The sequence below is a fragment of the Arachis hypogaea genome, chromosome 10 (assembly GCF_003086295.3).
Source record: "Arachis hypogaea cultivar Tifrunner chromosome 10, arahy.Tifrunner.gnm2.J5K5, whole genome shotgun sequence".
Lineage (NCBI taxonomy): Eukaryota > Viridiplantae > Streptophyta > Magnoliopsida > Fabales > Fabaceae > Arachis > Arachis hypogaea.
In genome coordinates this window covers 85991671-86005011 of record NC_092045.1, presented here as the reverse complement: position 1 = coordinate 86005011, position 13341 = coordinate 85991671, and the positions used below count along the sequence as shown (strand labels likewise).

At 33.5% G+C, this 13341-nt stretch overlaps 1 protein-coding gene, 1 long non-coding RNA gene and 1 pseudogene across 3 annotated transcripts; all 3 read left to right on the top strand.

Annotated features, from left to right (window-relative positions):
- Nucleotides 1-1479: 1479 nt before the first annotated feature.
- LOC112715844 (uncharacterized) lies at nt 1480-4840 on the top strand (annotated as a pseudogene).
- Nucleotides 4841-7901: 3061 nt separating this feature from the next.
- On the top strand, nt 7902-9219 carry LOC140175503 (uncharacterized). Its single transcript, XR_011866321.1, has 3 exons — nt 7902-8176; nt 8514-9013; nt 9116-9219. It is a non-coding gene; the product is annotated as an uncharacterized lncRNA (long non-coding RNA).
- Nucleotides 9220-9312: 93 nt separating this feature from the next.
- Nucleotides 9313-11997, top strand: LOC112718282 (uncharacterized). 2 transcript variants are annotated; one of them, XM_072204026.1, is made up of 7 exons: nt 9313-9516; nt 10001-10136; nt 10225-10385; nt 10970-11084; nt 11185-11325; nt 11474-11569; nt 11667-11997. In XM_072204026.1, exons 4-7 carry the CDS (start codon nt 11019-11021, stop codon nt 11832-11834), a joined length of 471 nt encoding a protein of 156 aa, XP_072060127.1. In that variant the 5' UTR covers nt 9313-9516; nt 10001-10136; nt 10225-10385; nt 10970-11018; the 3' UTR covers nt 11835-11997. The 2 variants fall into 2 exon arrangements, with proteins under 2 accessions (XP_072060127.1, XP_072060126.1); XM_072204025.1 differs by having other exon boundaries at nt 11185-11373.
- The last annotated feature ends 1344 nt before the right edge of the window (nt 11998-13341 follow it).

The following is a 13341-nucleotide window of genomic DNA, read 5'->3' as shown; positions in this document are numbered from 1 at the left end:
GTTTTTGTAAGTGATTTAATAATTAAAAGTATTTTTATTATAATTTCTAAGGCTTTGTTTGGTTGGAAGGAAAGAAATAGAAAGGAAGGAAATAGAAAGGAAAGAAGAGAAAGGAAAGAAATTGGATGGAATTTTATTTTCCTTGGATATGTTTGGATGAAAGGAAAATGAGAAGGAAGGAAATAATATATAATGTTATAAAAAGACAATTTTATCCTTAGATATTTTAAAATATATTAAAAATTAAAGGGTAATATTAGAATATTAATAGAAAATATATTTTCCTTCCATTTGCCATCCATTATTGGAGGGAAAAAATTTTTAATGGATCCCACCCATTTTTTTACACTATTCATTTTTTCCTTTTAAGTTTTCCATTCAACCAAACAAAGGAAAATAATTATTTTCCTTCTAATTTCTTTCCTTCCTATTTCCTTCCTCCCATTTTCCTCTCAAACAAACACACCCTAAAGGAATAAAAAAAGGTTAACTTTTCTTTCTTTTTCTTATTCTTTGATCCAAAGCCTATCTGCTGAAAATTAAGTAATTAATAATTCACTCAACTTCTTTTGACTGACCCGAGCCTCAGGTTCGGAGCTAGCACACCTGCGCCTCCATCGAAGAAAAAAAAGCAAAGGAAAATGGGAAATGGAGGAAGGCAAAGCCAAGCAAGAGAGAGAAACTAGAGAGAGAAAGTGGGGGACAAGGGAGCGGGTTTTCTGATGGGTCAGATCGGGAAGAGAAAGAAGAAGGGAAGGCCATCGAAGGCGGATCTGGCGCGGCGCTCCGCCGAGTCTCAATCGGCCGAGCAATCGGATATCCGGCGAAGCCTCCGGCGCCGGAATGTGAGGTACAACATCATTGAGTACGATGACGATTACCTCGACGAGGATGAGGACGAGAGGAGGCGCGAGAAGAAGAAGCTTAAGCTCGTTGAGAAGCTCAACAGTGACGACGACGAAGAAGAAGCAGCAGCTCGAGGTGAAGGAGAAGATGACCTATTCACGTGCTGAACACGCGCTTGAAGAAGAAGAAGAAAGAGGTGATTGTGATGAAATTGATGGACGGGAAGAGAACGAGGATGGAGAAGACGAAGGGCTTGTTTAGGTGAAAAGATTTTTTTTCGAGTTATATTTTGTAAAAAATCTTATGAAAAAGTGAAAGTAATTTTATGTTTGGATATCTCAAGATCTTTTTATTTATTAATTATGTTTGGATATAACAATATAAAAGTACTTTTTTGTTTATTTATTATATGAAAAATATTTTTTTAAAGATAAAAGATCTTTTTAAAAAAAGATATAAATTACAGTTTTTCAAAAAATATGTTTTTCTGATTTTTTTAATATTTTTATTTTTATTACTAGAAATTTGCTAAATATACTAAAAAATAAAAAAAGATCTTTTTTTAAATTAAAAAAGATTTTTTTTATCAAAATAATGGCGCACAAATAATTGAAGAAATGGTGAGTATAATGTGAAAGTAAAAGTCAAAGTTGGAGAGAGAGAGAAAGATTAACTGTCAAAACTACCATCCACAAAACCTTATTTCTCTCTCTTTCTGTGAATGTGTCTCTCTCTCTCACATATAGGGCTATGACTGTCTCTGTCTGTGTCTACTCGAACTCCCAAGGCAATTATGTAAGAGTGTGAGTTTTTTGGGTCCTTTGCAGTACGTTTTTTGAATTACATTATTAATTGTGTTTGGTATTTGTGTTTCTTTGTTATGATGACAGGCAAAAGGCAGAAAAGTGGGTTTGAAAGGGCTCCACAGTGCTTCAGGTTTGTGTGATTTCAATTGGGTAATGTTGTTGGAGGGTGCATTTGTTAATTTCTTTTTCTTTTTTAGTTTCAAAATTTAAGGGATGGTAGGATTGGGTAATTAAATAATACACATGCTTCTGTTTCTCTTTGACTTTGCTTTGTTTTTTCCGGTCTTCGTTGTTAGGAACTCCAACGAATTATACATCTGGGATTCCCTTGCCTAAAAAGAGGACACTAGAATTGATCCTTGACAAGCTTCAAAAGTATGGGTTCTCGGTGTTCCCACTTCGCACTTGATCTTTTGTCTGTATTTTGCTTTATCATATGATTGCGTGGTGATCCTAATTTTCGGTCTGTATGATGGCAGGAAGACACTTATGGTGTGTTTGCAGAGCTGGTTGATCCAGAAGAGGTGTGTGAGATTTTCTTTCTTTGAATTGGTACTCTTGCTTTTGGAAGACACCCCCAGGGTTGGAAGCTCAAATTTTGTTTGTCATGCAGCTCTCCAATTACAAGATGTGATTGAGCATCCCATGGACTTTGCCACTGTCAGGAAGAAGTTGGCAAATGGATCCTATTCTACTTTGGAGCAATTTGAGGTGCATAAGAACTTGTCTTGATTGTTTGTGAATTTGTTATTAGAGGAGCTTTTGTCTTTTGTTTGAGATTTTTATTGTTTTGGAATGTTGTGTGATCATGAGCCTGCTTACAATTCCCGGAATTGAGTGAGAATTGAAATTGAACATCAGGGACTGGCAGACTGCTTTCTCTCTCGGTTTCTTTTTTTATTTGGTTACATTCTCTCTCTTTTAGTTTAGTGGATTCTGTAAGATTGGGGAGCTTGTCAGCAATGTGTCGGCAAATATTTTACAAGTATTGCGCTCTTTACTTGTGCATGAAAATGTATTTTTAATCTGCTCAAATGCAATGCAATACAATGCACCAGACACTATATACCACAAACAGGTAAAGAGCGCAATACTTGTTTTCTCTACCAACAAGTGTGGCATCACCACATCACTAACCATTTTTGTGTGAACTTTATGGCCTGAATCTGTTTCAGGCGCGAGCAATACAAGAACCGCGGGGTGGGGGGTGGGGGGAGTTTGAGAAGTTAAGGATAGCCTTTGAATGCTCTCAGGCTGAGCTGAAACCGGAACAAAAATCAAGATCTAATGCTTTGGTTAAGAAGCCAGGAAAGAGGCCACCAGGTCGACCCTCACAGGAACCTATTGGCTCTAATGCTAGGAGTTTGGCTCGATTTAGTGCTAGTCTAGGGCTTATTGCTTGGAAAGTTGCTTCCCAGAAGATTCAGCAGACGCTGCCAGATGGCTATAAATTTGGTCATGGTTGGGTTGGAGTGTATGAACCACTTTCAACCCCAGGATTAATGTTTAACAACCATATCCAAAAGGATGATAGTCTGGTTAGGAAGTTGCATTCTAGTAGTGAATTTATAAAGGGTGATAGAAATTGTAAGATTGTGGAACCCACTGTTGAACACCATGGCAATGGGCAAGTTTTTCAGGGAAAGCAGTCTTCAATTTGTCCTCCCAATGGGCTTGCATCAGAGGGAAAACCCTTTTTGTTTGGTTCTGGAGGGATAAGGCCCAATACTTCTGCTGACCTTGACAATCTTGATAATCAGAAACAAGAGTGTCCAATCGAAGAGTTTCAGCAAGTCTGAGACTCGAGGTTTCAAACAAGTGGAGTTGAACTCTGCACTTTCAGCTAATCAAAATAATTCCAATTCAGTTGCTAAGTTTCCAAGTAATGCTCCTCCAACTTTGTCTAAGCCCAGAGAAATGGCATCAAGGAGCATGAATGCTGCTCCATCTGTATTGTTCAAACAGCCGGACACTAATGGAGTTGTTAGTGGAGAATTGTCGAATGGAAAAGTCATGAATGCCAGTTCTAATAGAGAGGTGACTGGTCCATCATCCGAAGGTATATCAAACCAAGCAGGGAGAGCAGCTCCTCCTGTCCATGGCAAGGAGCAGAGTGTCAGTGACCCAGTTCAGTTGATGAGAATGTTTGCTGAAAGCCTGAAAGGGCTCAAAAACAACAAGCTTCAAATCATTCCCGGGGTAATGCTCAGCCAGTCATACCATCAGATCGACCTGGACAGAGAGATGATTCAGCCAATGCTTCAGCAGCAGCTGCTGCTGCTCGTGCAGGGATGTCTGTAGGGGCAGGAGGCTTTAAGCAAGTACCTGACAATTCGAGCTCACCCAAAAATCAGATATCTGCATATTCATTGTACAATTCGTCAAGAGAGTTGCAGCAGCATACATCCCAGATTCGGGGGGAACTTTCCTTCTGGATCAGTGCCTTTCCAATCTGACAAGAACAATTTTCCATTTCAAGCACTTGCACCGCAACCTGCTGCCTTACAATTTCCAAACAGACCTATGGTCATCCCTCAATTGGCATCGGCTGACCTATCTAGATTCCAAATGCAGTCCCATTGGCAAGGTCTAAGTCCTCCTACCCAACCAAGACAAAAGCAGGAAACACTTCCTCCTGACTTGAATATTGGCTTCCAATCTCCAGGATCGCCTGCAAAGCAATCATCAGGGGTCGTTGCCTCACAGCAACCAGACCTAGCTTTGCAGCTATGATGTGGCATTGCTGTCTTGGTGTTTCCAAAGGAATTGAACTTATTAGAACTCGGTTCCTCTCATTGGATTTTGAATTTTCATCCCATAAGGCCTGCATACATGTGAGAGAGCCAAAGGTCTACCTTGGTTACGATTTGGTGCAAGACTGCAAGGTAGTGCTGATTCAAAAATGTGCTTGCAAGTTCGGAAGACTCATGGTGGATTAAATAACTTCAGAACTTATTGTGGCAGGTCTCTGTTCCACGTTGTTGAAGCCACAGAAGAAAATCTGCTGGTGAGACAATAGGCGAAAAATCCTATTGTTGCCTTTGTAAATTGTTTACAAATGAGATCCAATTGGGTAGATATTAGGTCATATGATTGCTTATGCAAAATGTATCTGAATTGATGGTAGGGCATCTTCTTAGTTTCTCTATTATTTTGTGCAATGGAAGTTACATGTTATTTAGGCAAAACAGCTGCTTCATTTTCCTTAACTTGATATGGTCACTTCTTTGAATAGATTTAGGTCAAGTGCATTTTCATTCTTCCTGTCTTGTGTGTTACTTTTTGAAAGAGTTTTATAGAAAGAAAATTTTTTCCCTCCATATATAGGTTTGAATGAACAAATTTTAACTTTTTATTATATTGTATGGTTGGTATTTATGTTGGGATGTGTTGTGACCATTGTCCTTATATATTAAACTATTATATAATGATAATTAGTTGTGCACATAAATATTATGTTAATTACTTAATTATATTAATGACAAAAGAATCAATTTATTTATAGTTATAAAAATATAAAATACAAAAACTGAACTGAACATATTTAAAATTCAAAAACCAAATTACTAAAATATTTTCTAAAATTTAAATATGGATTTAGCCTTTTTTTTTGCTAAAAAGTTATTTTAATAGTATAATAATAAAAATTTTTAAAATTTGATCTTTTTAATGTATTGAAAATATATAAAAAGAAAATGATCTTTTTAATAACCTTCAGTAAAATATTTACAGAAATGCTAGACGAATAAGTTATTTTTATAACCGAGTCTAACAAAGTATCTTTAGGCATGTTTTCTCATCTACGTTATGTGCTCACCTTCAATTCCAACATAATCGGTACTCTTAAAATATGTTCTTATAAGTCCATGTTAGCAAATCCCCCTTTAAATATTCTTGTACGAAGTGTGTTTTTACTTTGATCCTAACGGGTTTTATTATAAGGCCTAAGACTATGAAGGGATTATTAACTAAGCTTGTGTGAAGTAAAAAACATCATATTTTATCTTTTAATGTTGTTTCTATTGTTTAGTTCGTTTAAATTTACATAACTTGATTGCAATCTAAGTGTATCAGTCCCTTAACTAACCATATCAAGGCTACAATGGTTAACAATAGACAAAATTGATTTGAAGTTATAAAAACAATTTAAGAGATTTGCATTGCAACAACCACAACAATGATTGTGCAAATTAAACTACAACTTAAAACCTCTCGTATATATAGTATTTGGGTAGTGCTAGGGAGCCATGTGTACAATGGGCTAACATTTGGTTCATGAATAAAATAAACATCACCCACACTATTCAGAATAACCATCTGAGGGATAATAAACATCTCAACCTAAAAACTTAAGTTAATTTTGGAGTTCACCAAGGATCGAACCCTTGACCTTTCGGATCTAGAACTCTAATACCATGTCATGAACCCACTCATCCCAAAAACGTAACCTGACAGGACAATGTAACACTAATGGTCATATCTCTAATACTTGCTAAACCTCCATTGTACACATTATACGCTTAGACCATTGGCTCCCTATAGTCGGGGGTTTGAATCTCGGAACTCGGAGGATTCCATCCTGTCGGGTTGAAAAATACCCTAAAAAAAACGTCACAAATACAAATAGAAAGAGAGATCTTTTTTAGCATTGAGTTGACAATTCAAAGCTCATAGTTTATTTATTTAATTTAGCATATTGAATTATTGATGTCTCTTCTCTTTTTGAACTTGATAAAGCTTTAAGTTTTCTCACGGTTCTCCCAAATCTTGATGTGAATTCTATCACTAAATTCCAAAGTAGGATTCCGAACAACTTTTCCTCCCTTGATTTTTGTCCATCTGATGATAATTAACACAAAGTTGATATATATATGTTTGTCAGTTTGTGCATAGCTTTATGAACATTTGTGATAATTATTGTTTTATGTGTTACCTATATTTTGTGACCAAAACATGAAGAAAGGTGGCTTTGAAAGTTCTACTCAACTCAGCTCCTGGACATTGTGCCAATCCTCCACCAAAATGCTTGAAATTTTTGGACACAGTGAAGGAGTCTGCATTAAAAAAATGTAACAAATTTGTTAGTGATCAAGTTAACAAAGTAATAAGATAAATAAAGGAAATGAAAATTTCATACACACTTTCCAGCGCCATGGATGGAAAGTAAGTGAATCCTCGTATATTTCTGAGTTCAATGAAGATTTGGTGTAAAAGCCAGAATGATCCAATTAGCAGGAATTATATATTCTGCAAAATTATAAAAGTTAAACATATTATATCATCATCTTACAGAACTTGGGATATTTAGAGATAACTCTAGGTAGTAGTATACCTTTAAAGTGAATATCTTTCAACGTTTTTCTTAATATTCCAGGAAGCAAAATTGAGAACCTAAGGGTCTCATTCATTACCTGAAATATGCATAGTAAGAATGTGAGTTATGAGAGAAGTATTAGAGAAGGGAATAGTGAATCAAACAGCGTCATTCTTCAAGGCATGCAATAGTGTGCAAAATGGGTTACTGTCAAATTTTCAGCAGAATACAATGAAAAACACTTTATTTGTTTATGCACTCAGTCAAGCCCTACACTAAATGATAATTTACAGAATAATATTCTCTATCCTTTCTTTTGCGCATAAAAAAAGTGTTGAGATGGATATACAGCAATAATGAAATGAGAGAAATTTATAGGTATGGAGTACATGCAATAAGCAGCTACGTACATGCAACTACGTACTCAACAAATACAACTTTTTAAATAGTTACCTTTCAACACACATAACTTTTCAAATAGTTACAACCTTTGAACAAGTTGCAACCTTTGAATAAGTCACAACTATATAAAAAGATGTAACTCTTTAAAATAACTTTTCATATGTTTTGAAAATATATCTCACAATCTCCCAACATTTTCAAAATTTCTTTTCAACTCTATCATTCTGGAAGTCTTATGCTTTCATTAGAGGTATCTTGCGATTTGAACCCTTACCTAATAATCAGTGGTATTCACTCATCTAAATTTAAAATAATAGACAAACTTTGAACCATTTAACTCATATCTATTTATTATATAAAAGAAGAGTTGTAACACAGTAACACCATACAGTAGACTCCAATATCTGTCCATCTTTTAACTATTTGTTGTTCTTCTCCAAATGACACCTGTCCTTATTACCATAGAAATTACAATCCTATCCTATATATAGATTGGTTATTAGAAATCCTCCCTTCTTTTTCACTGTTGCAAGCTCCTTTTTCCTTTGCCGACACAAATACATGAGTGGGCTCAGCAATCCCTAACCTCAGCGAGAACTCTTGCTTGGTGGAAGATTTTCGGGGCAATCGCTTTGTCCAGTGGGTTGTAGGGAGTGAATGGAGCAGCAATCCCAAAACCACCATTTTAGGGAAAAAAACGAAAATGCTAGCTTCTGATTGGATGATTAAGGTAAATAATGGATTGAGAATGCATTGTGTCTGATGGAAAAAAGGAAAAGAGGCAGTATTATTTTCCAGAAATTGTAAGGTACTCCTTTTATCTATTGTGCTTAGCATATGTTAGAGTATTAGCAATCCCAAAACGATGATATTAACCATTGATAGTTTGCTTTGATTGGTTGATTGGGGTTAATCCCAGTACCCAACGTGTTTTAGTCGATTGAAAAATTTAGTACGTTGGTTTAAACAATGATTTAATTTTGGCGCTACTTTGAAAAATTTAAAACCAGTATAACAACTTTTCCTATGACATAGTCTTTATATATTGGAAGCCGGTATCCCACCATCCACATAGCTTAGATTACTTCCTCTCCTCCCTATGGCTCTTACAAATGCTTTTACTCAAAAGGTTGATCGTGTTGCAGACATCAATGCAACGAAACTGGCCTGGAATTTAGTTGTTAGAGTTGTTCGTTTGTACGAAATTCCTAGCTCATGGAATCCCACAGATGTATGCAGCTTAGAATTGGTGCTCCAGGATGAAATGGTGTGTATCCAACTATTTATTTTAAGAATGGTCATATTGACTTGTGGAGTTTATACATGTTAATTTGTGTGTGTTTGTGTGTGTTTGTTTGTATGTGTGGCTGCCTAGGGTGATCGTATACATTGCTCCATTCCGAAGGCAAATGTGGTGGTCTTTAAGACAGTTGTTCGTGAGTTTGGAATTTACTCAATGAGAAATTTCATTGTTCAGCCAAATTCAAAAGGTGTGAGGACAACTTCACACAAGTTCAAGCTAAGTTTTTATATGAAAACTTCTGTCAGTACTCTCTCAGTGAGACCTTTCAATTGAATCCTTTTCGATTCGTCTCCTTTACTGAAATTGAAGCAGTTGATGTTGTCAATTTGAATATCCTCCTAGGTAATATATTGATCAAATGATTCATAATTTATTTAGTTTTGTTATTTTGTTTGTGGATAACTGATGCTGTCTTTGTGGGTTTTTATCTCCACTGTGTTATAGATTGTGTTGGTCACATTGTTGGAAAGGAGGATGTTAGACCAATGGTTACAAAATCAGGTCAAGAAAGTAAATGCATGACACTATACCTGGAGGATCTTGAGTAAGTCATATGGCTGTTTTCATTGGTATGTCATTAAGTGATTGTTTCAGTTGTGGCTTTTCTTATTGTTGTATGTTTTATAATATCGTAGGAAAAATAAGATCAAGTGTATTATATTTGGTGAAATGATTGGTAAGTTAACTCCATTTATCAATAAGGATGATGGTGAGCCACTGATCTTGGTCGCTCAACTCTTCAAGCCAAATCAGTACCTCAATCAGATTAATATTCAGAATAGTCTTTATGCCTCGAGAGTGTTCCTGAACCCTGATTTTCCTGATGTTGTTGCATTCAAGAATCGGTATGTAAACACTAAACCTTAGTAATTGAATTTTTAAAGTTTAATTTATTTTGTACTCAATTCTTTATATTTATTATTAACAAAATATACGGAATCAGTTACTTTTTTAAAGTGTACACTATTTGAACAACTATTATTATGGAGCTTGATTTTAAGTTTTTAATCTTTTTTGGTAATGTATGGGGTTAAATTCTGTATACCAAACCTTAAAAACATACAAAAAAATTTAATATTTTTATACTTTTTAACATAATATTATTTAATAAACTTTTTTATAAACATTATCAATACATGAAAACAAAAAATTCTTTATTTACTTAAAAAAAAATTTGTACTCAATTATTTATGTTTGCTAAACAGGAAATATACAAAATAAGCTATTTTTTTAAAGTACAAAATATAAAGTGCAACTTTAGATCATAAAATTAGGTGTATAGAAATATTAAGCTAATTGGTCTATTAATTTTGGATTACTTTGAGTTAGCCTACTGAAAGAAGGTAACATTGGATCCCAACGAATTAATCACATAGAGACCCAACCTCAGTATTCTGTGAGTGATGAACTTTCGGGAGGTTCCTTTCCAATCAATACAATTGAAGAAGTTTTGAACATGACTTATGTGAGTTCATTTCCCACCGTTTGTATTAACACTAATTTCGTTGCATTGCATTTGAATGTTACTAAAATGAGAGTCCATGTTGTTATAGGAAGTCTCCACTTGGGTTTTAGCCACTATAGTGTCTGTTGATGTTGGCACCCGCGATTGATATTATGCCTCATGTAAGAATTGTCCTAGAAAAGTTGTGGAGAATAAAGGTCGATATTACTGTGAGCATTGTCAAAAAGTGGGATTTAATGCTTCGTTGAGGTAACAGTTTCTTTGTTTCGACTTTTATTCCACGTCTTAACAACAAACTTCTTTGTGTGACCATGTTTCTTGCGTTCAATGCTAAAATGTGAAGTTTGTCACTGTTCATTTTAGAGGACCTTGGTGATTACAAATAACGCATAACTTCTTAGCGCAAATGAAGTTTCACTTATTATGGTGGTCCCATGCCAAAAACATGGGTATACCATACAACTATAAGCATGACTCAATCTACTTAACTAATTATATTTTGAGGAAAAAGAACTAAATGGATAAAACTCAGGGTATACTACATGAGTAAGGGTATTTGACTTATGTTACTATTCAGTGCTTTGTATTTTTGCTGATAATAGAACTTGAATAAGTTTTCCATTCCTTTATCTATATCAAATAAATCATGTGGCCAACTAACATACACATATTCTTTCAAGGTGTGTTTCTTTGGTTGTTGGAATGGAGTAAATGCTCTTAATGTAACCTATGTTAACGCGTTAATTTCAAGTTTTATTTACACTATAAGTTTTATATCCAGACTTATTTCTCCCCTGAACACTTTTAATTCGGTTTGGTTTATTTTTACTCAGGTATCGACTTAATGTTGTAGTCACTGATGGGACTGGATGCATTAATATAATGCTTTGGAATCAAGAGGCAAAAATCATTCTCGGAAAATCTGCTAATGACATAATGGATCTAATGGTAAACTATTATGCATTTTACTGAGCTTATTTGGTGATTTGTCAATATATGGACTGTCGGTGTATAAACCAACTAATAAAGCTTTATTTTTCATGTGCAGAAAGATGCTGATGAGAATGCCTGCTTAAAAGCTTTTGAACCTATAATTGATAGGAAGTTTCTTTTTAAATTGTCTATCTCACAGAAAAATCTGACCTCTGTGGACCAAGCTTATAATGCTGTTAAGATTAGTGATGATGAGGTACTGATTGATCTCTATTCATCCCACAGTTCTTCCATAGATATTGGAGTTCGTATTTAAATTATGACTCATTATTAAACTGTCCATTGCAGTTTCCATACTCTTAAAGGGTGTATTCGTAACTAAAATTGGAATTCATGTGATGCAGGGGGTTGAACAAGGCCTTTCAAACGTAGTGTGTACAACTGGAAATAATGACCTTGACTTAGATGGGAATGGAGTTGCTATTGTTTCACTATCAAAGGTCAAGATTCCATTAGAACCCAATAATTGATATTGCAAATTCTGTTGCATTGTAGAACCCAATATTTGATATTGTAAATCCTGTTGCACTCATGCAGGATTCTGGCATTGAGAGCATCTTTGAAAGCGGCTTAGATACTCCTGGTAAATGTGTTATAGCAGATTCTGCTCCAAGCTTGGGTGTTAGTGGACTTACTAATCCGGAAGGCCAGGGATCCAGTAACAAGACTTTCAAACGTGGTTCTACCAAGAGGAAAATTGAGTGATTCACTCAATTTGGGATATGTAATGTGATTGTACACATTTGTTGGCTTTAGTTTAGTTGCTATGGGTATTTATCCTTATGAAACTCAGTGTTATGAACTTATGTATATTGCTGTAATGACCTTGGGTGTCCATGAACAATGTCATATCAAAGTTTTAACGTTTTGTAGTTTACTTTTACTCTAAATTTTCTTTTCTTTTTTAATCGAGTTTCATAATGCAGTAAACAAAATGTAACTCCTTGCTCTAAGTCAAATCTGCAGTTGGACTCATTTGTTTATATAACTTTTTGGTGTCTTTTATTTTAAAACATCAACTTTTCGAATATTATTTGTTTGCATTATTATAAAAAAATTATCATTTGTTTTAAGTCATAACGTATTTTTAACTAAAGAAAATCACAGATAAAAAAAAATCAAGACTCTTAAGACATAATAAGTTATTAAGCGATGCAAAAAAATGTGATGAATCTTCTGTTGATTGTTTTGCCATTTGATAAAAAAATGCGAAATCTAAGAGCATTGTTACTAAATAATTATATAAAACAAATCAACTATATATAAAACAAGATAAAAAAACAAAATTATTACTAAATATTTTTTGTTCGATGGAGTTAATAAGTGTCTATTACCATTCTTATAATTCTCGATTTGAAATATTTAAACTTTTTTCAATTTTTTCTTGGAGTCAACTTTGGTATATCAAATATCAGAAATACAAAAAAAATCACTTTTAAATTAAATATTACTTAATCAAGCTTTTTAGAAATATTATAAATAATACAGGACAACAATAAAATATTCAGTGAACCACCTTTAGAGTCAATTTTATTTTGTACTCAATTATTTGTGTTTGTTAATATTAAAATATATTAAATAATATACTTTTCATTAAACAAAATATAAAGTGTAATTTTATATAATAAAATTAATATAACGGCTATGATACAAAATATAAATGATAATTTTAAAATAGCAAATATAAGTTGCAATTTTATGGTGCTTTATTTTATATATTTAATGTTTCTTAACTTGATTTTTTTCGGAGTTATCTTTTGTATACCAAATCTCAAAAGTAAAAAAAAAAAAATCATTTTGATTCACTCTTAAATTTAATATCTCTTTATCAATCTTATATGAAATATTATACATAATACATAAAAAATAAAAACAAATTTAGTTATTTACCTTTTAAAGTTCAATTAATTTTGTAGTCAAATTATTTATGTTTAGGGAGCCACTTAGAAAAAAATAACAAAAAAAGTCTTTTTTTTAAGATATTTTTTAAAAATTCAAATTTAACACATATAATCAATTAAACTGTATTATTTTTATTTAAATTAGACCAGACAAATCAGTTTAGCCAAAAAAATTCATAAATTAAATTTTAAATCGGTATAAATAAATATTTTTTATAAAAATAACTACAGTATCTCCATTATAAAAAATAACTAAAATATCCCTATTATTTATATATATATTAATTTTAATAATTCTAAATCCTAACCCT

Bases quoted from the DNA above. Each gene is read 5' to 3' on its own strand.
- LOC112718282 (XM_072204025.1), top strand. From the start codon at position 11,019: ATGCTTTGGAATCAAGAGGCAAAAATCATTCTCGGAAAATCTGCTAAT. The intron at 11,374-11,473 runs GTTCGTATTTAA...CATGTGATGCAG, and splicing joins GTTCTTCCATAGATATTGGA to GGGGTTGAACAAGGCCTTTC. The intron at 11,570-11,666 runs GTCAAGATTCCA...GCACTCATGCAG, and splicing joins CTATTGTTTCACTATCAAAG to GATTCTGGCATTGAGAGCAT.